We start from the raw sequence: 17,747 nt of genomic DNA, 5'->3' as shown, positions 1-17,747 counted from the left end.
ATTTATACATTAAGTGGTGTGGCCCAGTTCTCCCAATAATTGAGCCAGGTACAGCCCTGAACCTTCAGGGATGGGCCATCAGCTCCCTCTGACTTCCTTCTTTCCTCTAAAGGTGATTCCTCAGGAAGGACTCGGCCAACCTGCCAACTGGAGCCAGCTGGCCACAGAGGCACGTGCCCTTGCCAGGAGGTGAGCCCCTAGGCCCCGGGAGCTTGGTGAGGTTGTTATGCCCAAGTCTCGAAATCTCCCAATGACCACCAGGGAGCTGATATCTGATGCAAAAGCAAGAGAGTTTTTATTACCAAGCTCGAGCTGGGGCTCCCACGTTACCGACGCAGCGGCTAAGGAGAGGAGCCTCGAACTCTGGGTTACATTGCTTATATAGGGTACTCTCGCACAAAAAATTCGAAAAACAGGAGTTTCCGGGTTGGGAGACGTCTAATTAGTTACCTTCTGTGGAAGGGTTAGGTGTTGGGTTCTGATTGGTTTTCATTTCCCGGGCTGGCCATGGGTTCTGATTGGTTCCCATTTCCCAGGTTTAATTTGAAAGTCCTGAACATAAAGTCAGGAGATCCTGATCTGGGATCTGATTGGCTCGCAGGTGGTGGGGGTGAGGTCAGGGGATTTCCAAAGACTCTTTCCTCAGAACTCTAAAATGGAGTCTTTTTTTTTTTTTTTTTTTTGGCAAAATGGAGTGGCTTAGGCTCTTCAAGGTCCTGTCCACAGAACCATGCAAGGAGACCAGCCCTTCTCCTGAGGGCTTCCAGGCTTGGGGCCAGCCCAGTTGAGGTGTCCCCACCCCGAGAAGATGGAACTATTGAGTACACGGCTGGATGGTGGGGGAGAGCTGTGCAGGATGCTCACAGCATCTCTGAGCCCAGAGACAGGGGGGCGAGGTGTGGGTGGAGCTGCTATATTGAGATGTAAGCCATGCAAGTCAACCGTTTAAACTGAACAGCTCAATGGTGTTCAGTATATTCACAGAATCAAGCTATTATACCATCCCCACAGTCAGTTTTAGAACACTTTCGTCACCCCCCCACCCAGAAACAAGTCCCATACCCATCAGACATCACTCTCCAGTCCTCCTCACCCTCCCGAGCCCCTGGTAACCGCTCATCTGCTTTCTGTCTCTATAGATTTGCTAACCTGGACATTTCGTATGCGTGGAGTCATACACGTGGTCTTTTGTATCTGGCTTCTTTCACTTAGTGTAAATTTTCAAGGTTCACCGGCATTGTGTGTTGTGTCAATACTTCATTTTTTTTTTTTTAACAACCAAATAGTATTATTCCGTGGTTTGAATGTGTCACATTTTGTTTATCCAGTCATCTATTGACGGATATTTGGATTGTTTCATCCTGTGCCTTTAAGGAGCAGCTTAAGATCCTCAAGACACAAGCTCTGAAACACTGTGTCCCTTTGGCTGTACTTCACCCCTGTAGGTCCATTTTATGGATGAGCAAAGAGACTCAGAGAAGTGAAGTGACTTGCCTAAGGACAAATGGTTAGCAGCGATAGAGCCGGATTCAAACCCAGGCTGTCTTGACCACTCTTTTCTACGCTGTCTTTATTAGGGTGACCGTATAATCTATTGTCCAAGCTGAGATTTTATGTGTGATGAAAGGCCCCATTGTACATTTTGCCAGGACAGCCGGCATAAACCCAATATAACAGGAAGAAGGGGCTTGGTCCTCTTGCCATCAAGTCTTCGCTGCCTGCCAGGCACAGAGGGTAAAGGAGCCTGGCCCCCGTGGCTGCACTCTGCGTGGGATGGTGCGAGGCTCACACAGGGGGTGCGGGTTTGCACCTACACCCTCTTCCGTGTGAGTTCCTGGTGATGGTCAGGTGGGCATTTTCACACAGCCACAGGGACACCGCTACCAAGATTGAGGCCACGGCTCGGAGGGCCCTGCTCGCCTCCAACACCAGCTATGCATTTCTCTGGAGCCTGGTGGAGGGCCGAGCAGCCCTGGAGGCCCAGCAGGAGCTGGAGGACAGGTGAGACCTCCCAAGTGTGGGTCGGAGCCTGGGTTGGCTTCCTGGAGCCCACAGGGCCTGACCAGAGGCCAGTGGTTCCAGAAAAACCTCCCTTCCCTTGAGTCCTGATGTTCCCTGGGGTGGGGTAGGATGCTGGGGTCTTGGCTCTGCTTGGTGGTGAGTTATAGGAACCCACTCATGCCTAGAGGAGGAAATGACAACCCCCTCCAGTATTCTTGCCCTGGGGAATCCCATGGACAGGGGAGCCTGGAAGGCTATAGTCCCTGGGGGTGGCAAAGAGTCGGACATGACTGAGCACACACACTCTCGCCTGGGGTGCAGCTCAGCCTATGGAGAGAAGGGACAAGAAACATGAAGGAGGAGGGTCCAGGTCAGCACCTCCTCCCCCCACCCCACCCCCACAACTTCCGCACCCCCACCCCAGGCCCTGGGGAGTGCCTCTCAGGCACTAGCTTTCTTCTTGGCCCCTGATTCTCTGCTGAGGAGGGGGTGGCCCCCTCCTATCCCCCCCATTCAGAGGGTCAGCAAAGACCCACCAACATCTCACTGAGCCCAAGTGGACTTCCTAGATGAAAGACTCTGATTGGCCCAGCTTGAGTCAGGTGGCCCATCCTGAACCAATCAGTATGGCTGGGTGAATCACGTGACTCACTCCCAGAGGTAGGGACGCTGGTTCCCTAAAAAGGGATGAGGGATGGGAGTGACCTCGGGGGGTGGCTTCCCTCATAGCTCAGTCAGTAAAGAATCTGGCTGCAGTGCAGGAGACCCAGGTTCAATCCCTGGGTCAGGAAGATCCCCTCGAGGAGGAAATGGCAACCCATTCCAGTATCCTTGCCTGGAAAAAAGTCTTATGGACAGAGGAGCCTGGTGGGCTGCAGTCCATGGGGTTGCAAAGAGTCAGGCACGACTGAGTGACTAACACTTTCTTTCTCAGGGGGTGGTCCACTCCAGCAGTACCCATGGTTGGGGGAACTGGTCAGGGAGCAAGATGTGGACAGCTGGATCAGAAAGCTATCTTAGTTGATTGATTGATTATAGCACTTTGGGGGAAAAGGCCCCCAGAGCGATCATGCGACCCAGGGATCTCTCTTTACCTGGAGACCAGCATGCCCAAGGTCACCCAAGGGCATCAGGGCCTGGGCTGCTATCCCTCCGCCAGCATCAGGCCTTCTCCTCTTGGAGATTCATCCAGAGGAGCCAGACATTCACATTACGTGTGACTCTCAAGTGGAAACCGAGCGGGAGCCCCTTCAGAAAAGCGTGATTGAATTAAGCGAACGGAGGAACAAGAATGTAGCGACTCTGTGGCCTTTTCATTCATGAGGAAGCTGCCAAGTGGCAGCCAGCTTCTGAGGCCAGCTGCTGGGTATCCACTCCACAGATGGTGGCTCTGCCCGGGAAGTCGCCAGAGCCCTCTTCCATCGGGGATTCTGGTGGGGGCGGGGGGTTGCGGCCGGGACAGCGATAGGGAGGCACAGCCTACACCCGCTCACAGGCCACCCTGCCTCTGTCTCCCCGCAGGTACCAGGAGGTACAAGCAGCCCAGAAGGCGCTGGGCACAGCTGTTGCAGAGGCGCTGCCTGAAGCTGAGAGGGTGCTGGCCGCCGTGCAGCAAGTCGGCGCAGACTCGGCCCTGCGCCTGGCCTCACCAGTGGCCCCAGCATCACCGGTCAGCTCAGCTGTCCTTGGAGCTCTGCGTGGGGTGGGGATGGGGGAGAACGTGGCAGCTGGGAAACCAGTGTGGCCCAGGCAGAGGCAGATGACGTGGCTTATTTTTAGCTCGATAGCGGTTGATTAAAAGATAAGGCACCTCCATGGCCTGGCAGAGTGCCTGCCTGGCACAGAGCTCAGCCAATCTTAATTATTGAAAATAATATTAAGGCCGAGGTCCCTGCTCCATCACTGTGGCATTGGCAATGACACCAGGCAGACATGGAGTTAAATCCCAGCCCCACCATTCAAGTTCTGTGACCTTGGCCAAGGACCTTCCCCCTCTGTGCCTCAGTTACTTTGTCGGATGGAGCTCACCCTTTAGGTTATTTCTGGGCTATATCCATCACGGGCGGGGAGGGCATTCATGGCTCACCTCTGGATAAATCATTTCATCATGACCTCTCAGTAATCCTGAAATCCCAAAACTGGGGACCTGAACTTGAAAAAAAAGACTAAACAAGAAATATATCTGGGACCCAGCCGGTTGGGACTGACGGGCCCTAGGCTAAATGCTCAGGGTCTTTGGTTCTCCCGCTGTGTATAAAAAAGGAAAACATGGGTAGTGACATGTCTGGCTCTGAGTGCTGTCCCAGATACTACTGAAGGTGTTAGGTAAGAAGCAGTCCCCACAGAACAGTCTGAGTTCAGAAGTACAGGTTATTGGTCCTCTCCGTTAACACCTTTCCCCTCCCCAGAGTAAAGCTAGACAAAGGGCCAGTTGGGTTGGACTAGATACTGGTTTTCAGGCCCCTTATCCTTAAAAGGAGCCCAACCTCAGATACTCAAACATTCCTCGGAATCATTCTGCTTGCCTCAAACAAACAAAACCAGGAAGTCACTGCTCAGCTAGGATTCATTTCTGCCATAGAAAAAGAAAACAATCTATTGAGGGTGTTTCTCTGACTGGCTGTTTCCAGGTATAAGATTATGAGTAATCCTTATCTACCTACAATTGGCAGCTTCCCCTGTAGCTCAGTCGGTAAAGAATCTATCTGCAATGTAGGAGATCTGGGCTCGATTCCTGGGTTGGAAAGATCCCCTGGAGAAGGAAATGGCAACCCACTCCAGTATTCTTTCCTGGAGAATCCCATGGACAGAGGAACCTGGAGGGCTATAGTCCATGGTGTTGCAAGAGTCGGATACGACTCAGCGACTAAACCACCACCACCACCTACAGCATACCAGTCTGTGTACTTAATTCAGGATGGAATTTAGAATCAAGTAGGGAGTCTGAGGGAGGAAACGCAGGTCAGGAAGATCAGCTGAGTTGCCTGAGGCCACGCTTCTAGAAATTGCTGGGGCTGGAATCAGGCCGCAAGTGACAGGTTCCCCAGCCTGGCTTCTCTCGCCCTGGCTCCTCTGCGTCTTGAGGGTCCACATGCAGCCTGACCCCCACTGTCTCTGCCCCTGGGCTTCTCCCATCCCCCTGCCCCTTGGATCTTTCTTGCCTGAGCCCTCCGTTTCCCAGCAGCCTCAGAAGTCCCAGGCCGAGGCCATGAGCCTGAAGGTGCAGACGCTGGAGAAGACAGTCACGTCGAGGGAGCGCATGGTGACCGAGGCTGCCCGGTCCCTGCAGGCCACCGCCCAGGCCGTGCTGCAGGAGATGGAGCCCCTCACGCAGGTGGGCTCTCATCCTTTGAGGCAGCACCTGGAGGAGCTTGGGGCTGCCCCAGGGGTGATCTGGGGTCAGGGATTGCAGGGGAGGTGGGGGCAAAGACCAGAGCAGTTCTTTCTGCCCCTCCAGTGCCTCCCCGCCAAACTCCCGACAACCTCAGTCAGCATGTACCACGGCAGGAGGTCCTGACTGCCCGAGAAGGGGTAAAGGTGTGAGAGGAGGCAGGATGGTTAGACAGACAGAGCACCAGCAGTGTCCAGGGCCTGCCTACCACCCTCTGCAGTGTTAATTACGTCTGGAGGAGTCTCATCCATTCAGTCTCCAATTCGTTAGTTCACTTGCCAGATATTTTAGCAGACACCTACATCACTCCTGCGCTCAACCCCACAGTTGACAGCCCCGAAGCGGAGGCAGTGCTAAGTAATCACAGAACTCAAGAGTTATGGGGTGAATTTAGCCCAACCCAGTGGTTTCCAGCCTATTAAAGTATAAGCACCCCTTCAGGTATGGTTTTTTTTAAACTTTTCATCTGAAAATAATTTTAGACTTAGAAAAAAGTTGTGAAGAAAATCCAAAGAATTCCCCTATACCCTTCACACAGATTACCCTTCTATTAACATTTTACCTAACCACCTTATAAAGATCAGAGTAAGGAAATCAACGTGATATTTACACGATGAGCCTGATCTACAGACTTTATTCAAATCTATCATCCACTTATCCCAGCAGTGGCTTATCCCACAGACATCTTTATTGTCCTTTTAAAGACAAGGCTCGGGGGAGAAGCTTGTTGCCAGCATCCAAAGAGCTGGGCCTTGTGCCTGTCACTCGCTGGGTGAGCTGTGCTGTGTTAGGGTCTCCTGGGGTGGTACTCGTTGATCTAGTCCATCCCCCTGGTCCGGGGAGCAGATGAGGCCACAGCAGGGTCAGGACCAGACCCCAATGTGCAGTGACCAGCCTGAGCACAGTGCCTCCCACCTTCCCTCCCAGGAATGCCTCTGCCAGGCGTTTGGACTTAAGACATGAGGGCTCCCTGGGCAGCATCTGGTAGCTCTTTAAACCCACATGATTGACTGATTGACCGAAATTCATGTGACATAAAATTATCCCACTCCTTTTTTTTTTGGCCAGGCTCTGCAGCATGCAGGATCTTGGTTCCCTGACCAGGGATTGAACTTATGCCCCCTGAGATGGAAAGGTGAAGTCCTAACAACTGAAACACCAGGGAATTCCCTAAAATTACCCATCTTAAGTGTACAACACAGTGGCGTTTAGCACGCTCACCGAGTGTGCAACCATCACCTCTCAATTCGGAAACACTCGTCACCCCAGAAGGAAACCCTGGAAGGGAAACTTACACCCATTAAGCAGTCACTCCTCAGCCCTCCCTCCCCCAGCCCCTGGCAACCACCTGCTTTCTGTCTCTGTAGATTTACCTACTGTGGACATTTCATAGAAATGGAGTCATGTGATATGGGCCCCTGTGTGTCTGGCTGCTTTCGCTTACCGTAATATTGTCCGGGTTCATCTACATTATGGTACATATCAGCACTTCATTCTTTCACATGTGATGACGTGTGAAAGTCACTCAGTCGTGTCTGACTCTTTGCAACCCCATGGACTATACAGTCCATGGAATTCTCTAGGCCAGAATACTGGAGTGGATAGCCTTTCCCTTCTCCAGGGGATCTTCCCAATCCAGGGATTGAGCCCAGGTCTCCCACATTGCAGGCAGGTTCTTTACCAGCTGAGCCACAAGGGAAGCCCTGAATAATATTCCACCGAGTGGATACACCACATTTTGTGTATCCATTCATCCATCAAATATGTATTGAGTATCCAGCCTTATTTAGTGCTGAGCTTCCTTGATAGCTCAGTCAGTAAAGAATCCATCTACAATGCAGGAGACCCAGGTTCGATCCCTGGGTCGGGAAGATCCCCTGGAGAAGGAAATGGCAACCCCCTCTGGTATCCTTACCTGGGAAATCCAATGGATAAAGGAGCCTGGCGGGCAACAGTCCATGGGGTCACAAAGATTCGGACACGACTCTTAGCAACCGAACCACCACCATCACCTTATTTAGTGACAGCGGGGAAGAAACTAATTTCCTAGGAGTAAAAGTTGTGTAAGAAACAGATTCTCTGTTTCGCATCCTCTTGCTGAGATACAGCAGCATTCTGAAAAGAAACTTTCAGTCATCCATCTTTCTTTTAGTTCTTTGGTTCCAGCGTTCCTTTACTATTTTGTGGGACAGAGAAGCTCTTGGGAGAGATATTCAAAGTGTAACATTGACAGAGTAAGACAAGTCAGGTAGTCCTGGTAAACAGCGTAATTCCGCATCTGTTTTGGTGCCCTTTGGGGACCTTGTATATGTGGGTTTGGTGCCCACCTGACCCGGCTCTGCCCAGCACACCTCCAGCACCACCTGCCCAACCCCTCCCATCTCTCTCCAGCTGCAGCAGGAAGCCAGAGCCGCCCTGACCCGAGCTTCCTCATCTGTCCAGGCTGCCACGGTGACTGTCATGGGAGCCAGGGCTCTGCTGGCTGACGTGGAAGGTATGTGTGCCCTGCTCGGCCCCAAGCTCATCAGTGCACAGACGCGCGTGACAGACCCCAGGGATCGGGCCTCACCCTGGGCAGGCCTGGCTGCAGGGGCCAGAGGCCCAGTCACGTGAGCATGAGCCAAAGAGACCGTTGCCTCCGCCTCTCAGGACCTCCCTTTCCTGTCGCTGCTTGTCTCTCCCCATCTCACATACCGCTCACCCTGTTCTTGCCCACATGGCCATCCATCACCAGACCACACACAGAACCTCTCAAGAGCAGATGGGAAGAGAATCGGATGCTGTCAGCTGTCCATCCCTGATCCAGGCCACTCTGGCTCAGTCACCTGGTACAAAAATGGCTGCCCTGGTCCAGCCTCCAGTGGGGCTACGGGAAGGGATTCGGAGTTTCTCTTTAGAAGGGAGCGTGGGTTGATGCCAGTCCAAGTCTCTCTTGAACTTTAGGGAAATGAGGCCAAGTGGCCCCATTTTACAGATGAGTAGACCAAGAAAGGAAATTCTGCTGCATGAAATGTGGAACAGCCCTTAGCCTGTAACTGTTCTGCCAAGAGAGTGTTTGTGTTCAAATAAGTTTAAGAAATGGGACAAGCTGTAGATCTCCCTGAGGCCTTGCAGTGCACACCTTAGAATACTAAAGGCTCTGAGAAGTCCTGCAATAAAAAAAAAACAGGTTCACTTTTTATTGGCGTGCCTCCATGAAGCATGCGGGATAGTTCCCACACCAGGGATTGAAAATGTGCCGCCTGCAGTGGAAGTGCAGATTCTTACCCACCGGACCGCCAGGGAAGTGCCCCGGGTTCACTTCATATAAACTTAGTTGACATTATACCCTAGCATTTCTCAACACCCTATGGAACTAGGACTCCCCAGCGTGCCCTTTCGGAGAAGGCAATGGCACCCCACTCCAGTACTCTTGCCTGGAGAATCCCATGGATGGAGGAGCCTGGTAGGGTATAGTCCATGGGGTCCTAAGAGTCGGACATGACTGAGTGACTTCACTTTCAGTTTTCACTTTCATGCATTGGAGAAGGAAATGGCAACCCACACCAGTATTGTTGCCTGGAGAATACCAGGGACAGAGGAGCCTGCTGGGCTGTACCGTCTAGGGGTTGCCTAGACGTTGCCAACCCCGTCTGGGGTTGCACAGAGTCGGACATGACTGACGTGACTTAGCAGCAGCAGCAGCAGCAGCAGCGTGCCCTTTAAGAAATACTGGTTTTGTGTACAAGAAGCAAAATAGATCTAACCTTTGGATTATCCTCATAGAATGATTATGTACTATTATGTCCTTGAAAATTACAAAGCTTGATTCTTTTTAAAATTTTATTTTGTCCACCATGGGGGGCAACCCAGAATGAGATGGTTAGATGGTTAGATAGTATCACCCACTCAATGTACATGAATTTGAGTGAGCAAGCTCCAGGAGATCGTGGAGGACAGAGGAACCTGGCGTGCTATAGTCCGTGGGGTTGCAAAGAGTCGGACACGACTTAGCAACTGAACAACAACTGTAATCAGTACCCCTTGGGATAAATTTCCCTTAGAATTTGATCTGAAAGGAAAGGGGAAAGTCTTTCTTTCTTTATGGAGAGACACTGCCTTTTATTAGATAATAAAATCCGTGTGAATTGTCGAATTTCCCCTTTTGTCTTGGCTGCTAGGAGGCTAACTGGTGAACAGAGCATCTGGCCCTGCACTGGCATGGTCCTGATTTTCTGGCTCTTCGCACTCTTCCTCGTCCTCCGAGTTACATATGGCCCTTGGTTTTTCATTTTAATGGTCCAGTTGATCTATCATGATAAGCTGCCTCAAAGCCTTTGTAGAAATGGGCGGTCCATAAAAACACAGAACTGAATGGATCTTTCTATATACTGGGCTGTGGCTCCCATCTCCACTGGCTCAGGCATTGACCACCATGTAACCCTGTGACTTGTATGTAGAGTTGGCCCAAAAGTCCATTTGAGTTTTTCCATAAGATATTCCATAACCGAAACAAGATCTTCCCAGCTGGTTCAGTGGTACAGAATCCACCTACCAATGCAGGAGACTCAACAGACCTGGGTTCCATCCCTGGGTCGGGAGGATCCCCTGGAGGAGGAAATCGCAACCCTCTCCAGTATTTTTGCCTTGGGAACTTCCATGGACAGAGGAGCCGGGCAGGCTACATACAGTCCATGGGGTCACAGAGTCAGGCAAGACAGCAAACACTCACGCAACCAACTTTTTGGCCAATCTGATATCATAGTATCACGTGAATCTTTACACTCACAGAGCACTATGTCTCATTTAGGTTTTTCCCGGGTGATCCTGAGAAGTAACACACACAGGTCTCGTATGTCTTATTCCTCATTGTCCGAGGGTCTGGGGACGGTCAGCTTCCAGTGGGGACCTCCTGTTGGGCTCTCCAGGCATGAGCCCAGCCCTCCTGACACAGCCTCGGCTGGGTTTACAGGAATGAAGCCGAGGTTTCCTCGGCCCAAGGACCAGGCCGCGCTGAGGAGGAAGGCGGCCATCGTCCAGGACAGGATCCTTGCAGACTCGAGAAAGAAGACTAAGCAGGCAGAGAGGATGCTGGGAGATGCGGCTTCTGTCTCCTCCAGGGCCAAGAAGAAGGGCAGGGAAGCTGAGCTGCTGGCCCAGGACAGTGCCAAGGTCAGGGCCAGGGACATGACTCCTGGGGCGTCCATGTCTTCAGGGCCTGGGGGAGGACTGGCATAGAGGAGGTGCCCTTCTGTGGGGCAGCTGCCCTCCCACATTAGCCCCTTTCTGTGTGCAATGCCGAGTGCTCTGCACTGAACCAGGGGCTCCCAGGCTCTGAGCTCTGGAGCTTCACGTGGGTGACCCTGTTTATTTCACATGAAATTGATGTCACTGCAGTCCCTGTGGGACAGGTGGGGACCCTGGGGCCCAGCCTGGTTCAGTAGCTTCAGTCACATGAGCAGGACTCACACCTCAGTGTGTTGGGCTCTACTCCCTAAACCTCTAGGCTTTTCTTGTTTAATTGGGGCCAACTTTGAATCGATGTGAATCTCCCCAGCACCTTCACTGGCTTTGTTGCTTGGGTCCCAAGTGAACTGGCCTTATTTTTTTTAAGTGTATTCTTTTTAAAAAAATTAATTAATTTGACTGACCGGGGTCTTAGCGGCGGCACTCGGGATCTTCACTGCGGTGCACAGACTCTGTAGTTGTGGCACTCGGGCGTCAGTAGTCTCAGTAGTCGTGAGACATGGACTTATTTGCTCTGAGGCCTGTGGGATCTCAGCTTCCTGACTGAGAATCGAACCCGTGTCCCCTGTATTGCAAGGCAGATTCTTAGCCACTGGACCACCAGGGAAGTCTGCTAAACTGCCTTCACAGCTGCCTAGAGGAAGTGCTGGATTTGCAGGCGCCCCCAGGCTTGCTTCTGGTCCCGTTGTTTCAATTCCGGCCAGCTCCTCTCCTCTGCAGCTGTCTCCTTGTCTCTGAAATAGCTGGAGTTTCTCCTCACAGGAGAGATGGGTAGGGTCCAGCGACCTGCACCGCGCCAGCATCCGGTACATACCTGTTGAATGAATGAATGAATGATCGTGGAGGGATGAAGTGAAGTGATGACCGCTTGGCGTGATGACCATTAATATCCTTTACCTCTAAAAGGACTCTCCTGGGGACTTCCCCAGCAGTCCAGTGGTTAAGACTTCACCTTCCAATACAGGGGGTGGGAGGTTCAGTCCCTGGATGGGGGGCTAAGATCCCACATGCCTCACAGCCAAAATATTTTTAAAAATCCATCAAATAGAAGCAATATTGTATTACATTTAGTAAAGACTTCAAAAAATAATCCACATTAAAAAAAAAAAACTTAAAAAAAGGAAAAGAAGGCCTCCTTCCACTCACCCTCCCCTCTCTGCTGCCTCCCACCCACAGCTCGCCAAGGCCTTGCTGAGGGCAGGGAAGCAGGAACACCGCCGGGCTGGCCGGCTCTCCAGCCAGACTCGGGCAACCCTCGGACTGGCCTCCCGGCAGCTGCTGGCCTCAGAAGCACACAGACAGGAGCTGGAGGCCGCTGAGCGGGTACGAGACCCCCACCCTTTTCCCTCCTGATCCCGGACACCAGCTGGGAGCCGCTCAAGCTTTTCCTCTCCCCCTGCCCTCCAACAGGATGGTGCCAGGCTGAGCCAGATGGAACAGCAGATCCGGGAGTCACGCAGCTCCCTGGAGAAAGACATCAAAGCCTTGTCAGAGCTGCTCACCAGGCTGAGTAAGGAGACCCCAAGGCCGGGCCCTGGGCCCCTGGGTCCCTGGCACACCTCTGGGATCTTTCTGTGAGGCCCAGTCCAGGGGAAGGTTGTCTCCTAGCCCTCCTATCCATTGCTTCTGGCATCCTGAGCCTTGTGGTCGTAACTGCTCCAGGCCCCCTCACATAAGGCAGGGTTGGGGTCCAGAAACAAGCTTACTTTGTGCCTCCAGGGGCTGCTAGTCAGGAGGAGGGAACGCTCACTACCTGCCCAACACCTGTAGGCACCAGGTGACTGGATCCGGCCTCAGTGGTTGAGGATTTCAGAGAAGGAGAGAGAATGTCACAGGAGCAAGCGTGGTGCCGGAGACCAGGTGCTGGCTTGGGATCAGATAGACCAGGATTCAAGTCTGGCACTTTGCCTTCCTGGGCTGTGAGATCTTAGGAAAATCACTCACCCTCTCTGAGCCTCAGTCACCCAATCTGTGAAATGGGGTCACCGGGGGTAATTTACAGGGTGCTTGCCACACTGTGCGGTGTGTGCGTGCCTGTGTGCTCGGTCGCTTCAGTCGTGTCCAATTCTTTGTGACCCCATGGACTGTAGCCCGCTAGGCTCCTCTGTCCATGGGATTCTCCAGGCAAGAATACTGGAGTGGGTTGCCATGTTCTCCTCCAGGGCATCTTCCCAACCCAGGGATCAAACCCACGTCTCTTACATCTCTCACATGGGAAGGTGGGTTCTTTACTGCTAGTGCCACCTGGGAAGTGTGGTGAGTCAGTAAATCATGAAGGGGACAGCCCCCAAGATGTGGAGCCCTCGAGCAGGGGTGAGGGGCTCAACTGCCTAATAGCAGTTAGGCTGAAGTGCTAAACTTCAGTGACCTTCAGGGAAGCAGTTGGCTTGACTGGTAGCTCAGTTGGTAAAGAATCTGCCTGCGATGCAGGAGACCCCGGTTCAATTCCTGAGTCAGGAAGCTCCTCTGGAGGAGGGATAAGCTATTCACTCCAGTATTCTTGGGCTTCCCTTGTGGCTCAGCCGGTAAAGAATCCACCTGCAGTACAGGAGACCTGGGTTCGATCCCTGGGTTGGGAAGATCCCCTGGAGAAGGGAAAGGCTACCCACTCCAGTATTCTGGCCTGGAGATTTCCATGGACTACAGTCCATGGGGTCACAAGGAGTCGGACATGACTGAGCAACTTTCACTGCTGAAGTGAACAGCATGCCGTTTTAAAACACACAAAACGTTAAATTTGCACGTCAATGGCATTAGGTACAACATTCACCTTACCATGTGGCCTATCACCACCACCCATCTCCAGAACTTTTTCACCATCCCAAGATGAAGCCTGTCCTCATTATACACAAAGCCCACTCCCCCACCCCCAGCCTCTGGCAACCCCTGTTCTACCATCTGTCTCTGTGAATTTGGGGTTGTAGGCACCTCACCTAAGTGGAATCATACATTATGTGTCCTCTTGTGACCGGTCTATTTCACTCAGTGTGACATCCTCAAGGTTTGTCCATGGGATAGCATGCATTTCAATTCTCACTGTCAATAAGATAAGGGGAAATCAGCGTGTTCTGCATTTTGCCTGAACACCAGGCCCCCACTCAGCTATTCGCACAGACAATCGGATCTCATTTGAACCTTTCCAGCCAAGGATCCTGATGCTCCTGCTATTCTGCAGATGAGGAAACCGAAGCACAGGAATTTAAGTAATGTGCCCGGGGTCCCACAGCCAGTCAGCAGGGAGGCTGTGGGTCACACTCAGGTCTGACTTGACTCAGAGTGTGTCCACTCATAGCCACGAGTCTATACCCACAAGAACTCAGCACACTGGACACGATTCGGCCCAGCCTGAATCAAACGCTCTGTGTGGGTAAAACCATTCTCACCATTGTTGTCATTCACTCATTCACGCTGGCACTGGGATTGACCCGGAGGTGTAGGAGTGACCACGCACACCTAGACCCTGTCCCCACCCCAGGAGACCCAGCGGGGCAGGCAGAGTGGAGGCTGTAAGCTCCTCCGAGGCCAGGCTGTTTGGACTTTGCGGTGGATGGTGGAGCCTCTGAGGGTCTTTGCTGGGAGCATCTTCCCTCTGCCTCTTCCCACCCCGGGCTCAGCTCCTGCAGCTGCCTGCCCTCCTAGCCAGCCTTCGAGGCCCAGGACACTCAGGGCCATGGGGGCCTCTGGGGTCTGTGGGTTCAAAGCCATTTAGGGACTTCCCTTCTGGGATCCAGTGGCTAAGACTGTGCGTACCCAGTGCAGGGGGCCTGAGTTCAATCCCCAGTCAGGGAACTGGATCCCACAGGCGGCAACCAAGGGTTTGCGTGGCCGCAACTAAAGATCCTGCATGCCGAAACGAAGATCGAAAATTCCCACGTGCCGTAACTAAGACCGGGCACAGCCTGATGAATTAATTTTTAAAATGCCATTTAGAATTTGTTCCCTTGTCCCCACCACTCTTCCGCCTGGCTCAGCTGTCTTCCCGTTGAGTGTCACCTTAATGACAAGCTGACAAAGCCCAAGCAGGGGAGACAGCCAGTGGATTCCATGCCACCACCATCACCCAATTCATAGGTGAGCACCCGGCCCCACCCGCCTCGTTTCACACTTGGAAAGTCTTCCGGGGGAAGTCTTTCACCCCAAGCAGCAAAACTAATCCAGGCCCCAGGGCCAGGACTAGACCCCCGCTGCCCGCTTCCCAGGCCTGCAGCTCCTCCTGTCCCACCCCCCCTCATTCTCATGCCAGAGACCTTTCTTTTCACCTGGTGTCCCTGCATCCCAGGTGAAATCCATCCATAAGCGTACTCGCTCAGCGAATTGACAGCTTGGGGGAGCCAGCAGACACGTGGGGACCTCTCTCTCATACACGCTGCTTTGTAGATGAGGAAACCGGGGCTCAGGACTCACCCAAGGCCTTCTCTTCTTTAACAGTAATAGTATTGCCAGTACTAAAGCTTAACAGCTTCTCCATGCCACCCGAGGGAAACTTCCAAGGTTGGCACATAAGCTTCAGTCAGTCGGTCAGTTCAATCGCTCAGTCGTGTCCGACTCTTTGACCCCATGAACCACAGCACGCCAGGCCTCCCTGTCCGTCACCAACTTCCGGAGTTTACCCAAACTCATGTCCATTGAGTCAGTGATGCCATCCAACCATCTCATCCTCTGTCATCCCCTTCTCCTCCTGCCCTCAATCTTTCCCAGCATCAGGGTCTTTTCAAACGAGTCAGCTCTTCACATCAGGTGGCCAAAGTACTGGAGCTTCACCTTCAACATCAGTCCTTCCAATGAACCCCTAGGACTGATCTCCTTTAGGATGGACTGGTTGGATCTCCTTGCAGTCCAAGGGACTCTCAAGAGTCTCCTCCAACACCACAGTTCAAAAGCTCCAGTTCTTCTGCGCTCAGCCTTCTAAGCACATGAGCTTGGTGGCGTACAAACCTGGCCCAGCCCCTCTCCTGCCTCACCACGCCGCCCTCTTGGGCTTTTGCTTTCCTGATAGCTGGGGGGGGGGGGCAGCTGGGGTCCTGAAAATCTGGGGTTGGGAAGGGCCCTCCAGGGGTGGGGAGCCGGCCCCCTCCCTAAGTCGGTCTGTGCTACTCTGTGCAGGGTCGCTAGACACCCAGAGAGCCCCAGCCAGGGCCCTGAACGAGACCCAGCGGGCACTGGAGCGTCTGAGGCTGCGGCTGGGTCCCCCAGGGGCCCTGCAGGGGAAACTGAGGCTCTTGGAGGAGGAGTCCAAGCTGCAGGAGCTGCAGATCCAGAGCTTCGAGAGCGACCTCGCAGAGATCCGCGCTGACAAGCAGAACTTGGAGGCCATCCTGCACAGCCTGCCCGGGAGCTGTGCCAGCTGGCAGTGAGGGCTGCCGGGCCCCGAGGTGCCCCCAGACCCTGAGGTGCCCCCGCTCCCCGGCCCAGGGCCTGCACACCCCCGGAGGTGCGCTGTGCAGACACACCTACCAGAGCCTGCTGCTTCGCACCCTCCCGAGTCCATGCTCACACTCCCTCCCCTCCGGCAGGAGTGAGTGTGCATTCAGAGCTCACCCAGGCGGCTATGGTGTGCACACCCCCAACAGCGTGCACTCCCACGCCGTACACGCCTGCACGCGTGCAGGTACACGTGGGCACCTGTGAGTGTGCACAGCGCGCACGTGAACTAGTCCATCCATGTGTGCTGCGCCTCCCTGCTGGACTCTGAACACCTTGTGACATACCCTGGCAGGGTCGGTACCCAGGAGGCTGAGTCGGGGGCCATCTGCAGAGATCCAGGGCGGGTTCAGCCACAGCCCCCATCTCCAGACCTGCCCTCTCTCCTGCAGCGCCCCCTCTAACCTATCTCTCATCCACCATGAACACCCAGCCCAGCCGAGGGACCAGGAAGGTCAAGAGCTGCAAGATGCTAAGGCTTCCCGGCAGAGGAAGCTGAGGCCCAGGGCTCCTGGGGCCCCAGGGCAGCCTGCTTGCTCGGCTGGCTGGGGCGTGGCCCACCCAGGAAGGAGCCTCGTTGTTGGCTTCAAGGAGTGTCTCCCTTCTCAAGATCCTGGGACTGGGTCGCACTCACTGAAGGAACCGCCAACCCTGGGCCCGAGGCCCCTTGTAGGGTCATGACCCTTTAAGGGGTCATGGCCTGTCCAAAGAGCTGGGTCTCATGGCCTGAGAAGGCCTGGGTTTTGGAGCTCTTTGTGACCCTGCCAACCCTGGTTGTCCTTTGACTGATCAATACTTCCCAAACTGGCCGCGCAGCCCTGCCAGCCCCACCTGCCACAAGGCAGGCCCAGCCAGGCACTGGGCGGGGAGGCCTGGCTGCCTTTCTACCCTGTCATGCCGGGGAATCCCCATGCAGCCAGGCCCCCTGCCGACCTCTGCCCAGGAGTCTCGGCATCTCCTCCTGGCTCTCCTTCCCTTCCCCGGGCTCTCTTCCAGCAGATGGCAGGACCCTGGCACTGGGAGGGTGAGCACCTGGCACGGGGAGGAGCCTAGCCCCTTCCCAATGCCCTTCCTGCCTCCCCCGCCCCCAGCAGGGGCGACAGGCAGCAGCTCAGACCAACTCTGTTTAACCAGTTCTGTTTAACGTGGCAATAAAGGACTCCTTTACTAGCTGGTGGTGTGCCTCCGGTCCAGCAGGGGCCTGGGCTGTGGGTGCACCCAGCGAGCGGGTGGCAGAACATTTGGTGACGCCTCTCGGCCTACGTGAGGGGCTAGGACGATGGCAGAGCTGAGCCCACCGGCTTTGCCAGTGCCTTCCCACCGCAGGGACTCTGCAGGGGTCCTGCGACCCCAGCCATCCGCCCTCTCTTCTCTGCTTCAAGGGGCTTATTAGACAAAGTCTCGGGGCTGGGAGGGGGCTTCTCTGGTGGCTCAGACAGTAAAAAAAAATTACTTGTGACGCGAGAGACCCAGCTTCGATCCCTGGGTCAGGAAGATCCCCTGGAAAAGGGCATGGCTACCCACTCCAGTATTCTTGCCTGGAGAATTCCACGGACAGGGGAGCCTGGCGGGCTACAGTCCATGGGGTCAGACACTACTGAGTGACTAACACTTTCACACTTTCACAGGGGCTGGGGGAGCCTGTGGGGTGGGGTGCAGAGAGGTTCTCAGCTGACCCCTGGCTCAGGCTAGAGACACTGAGGCAGGA

At 54.0% G+C, this 17,747-nt stretch overlaps 1 protein-coding gene across 2 annotated transcripts in view; it reads left to right on the top strand.

Annotated features, from left to right (window-relative positions):
• The window catches only part of LAMC3 (laminin subunit gamma 3), a 68,063-nt gene extending 50,854 nt beyond the window's left edge, over positions 1 to 17,209 (top strand). Inside the window, exons 20-28 of one of the 2 annotated variants that reach the window (XM_027966271.2) lie at positions 113 to 189; positions 1,867 to 2,001; positions 3,523 to 3,670; positions 5,186 to 5,335; positions 7,784 to 7,886; positions 10,344 to 10,543; positions 11,795 to 11,941; positions 12,029 to 12,128; positions 15,722 to 17,209. In XM_027966271.2, the coding sequence (XP_027822072.2) occupies positions 113 to 189; positions 1,867 to 2,001; positions 3,523 to 3,670; positions 5,186 to 5,335; positions 7,784 to 7,886; positions 10,344 to 10,543; positions 11,795 to 11,941; positions 12,029 to 12,128; positions 15,722 to 15,972 (1,311 nt within the window). In that variant the 3' untranslated portion in view covers positions 15,973 to 17,209. Of the gene's footprint in view, positions 1 to 112; positions 190 to 1,866; positions 2,002 to 3,522; positions 3,671 to 5,185; positions 5,336 to 7,783; positions 7,887 to 8,126; positions 10,313 to 10,343; positions 10,544 to 11,794; positions 11,942 to 12,028; positions 12,129 to 15,721 lie in introns of those variants that run through there. The other variant, XM_042248055.2, reaches the window with a different exon arrangement.
• Positions 17,210 to 17,747: the final 538 nt, after the last annotated feature.

The sequence above is a fragment of the Ovis aries genome, chromosome 3 (assembly GCF_016772045.2).
Source record: "Ovis aries strain OAR_USU_Benz2616 breed Rambouillet chromosome 3, ARS-UI_Ramb_v3.0, whole genome shotgun sequence".
Lineage (NCBI taxonomy): Eukaryota > Metazoa > Chordata > Mammalia > Artiodactyla > Bovidae > Ovis > Ovis aries.
This window is presented reverse-complemented; position numbering and strand designations above follow the sequence as displayed.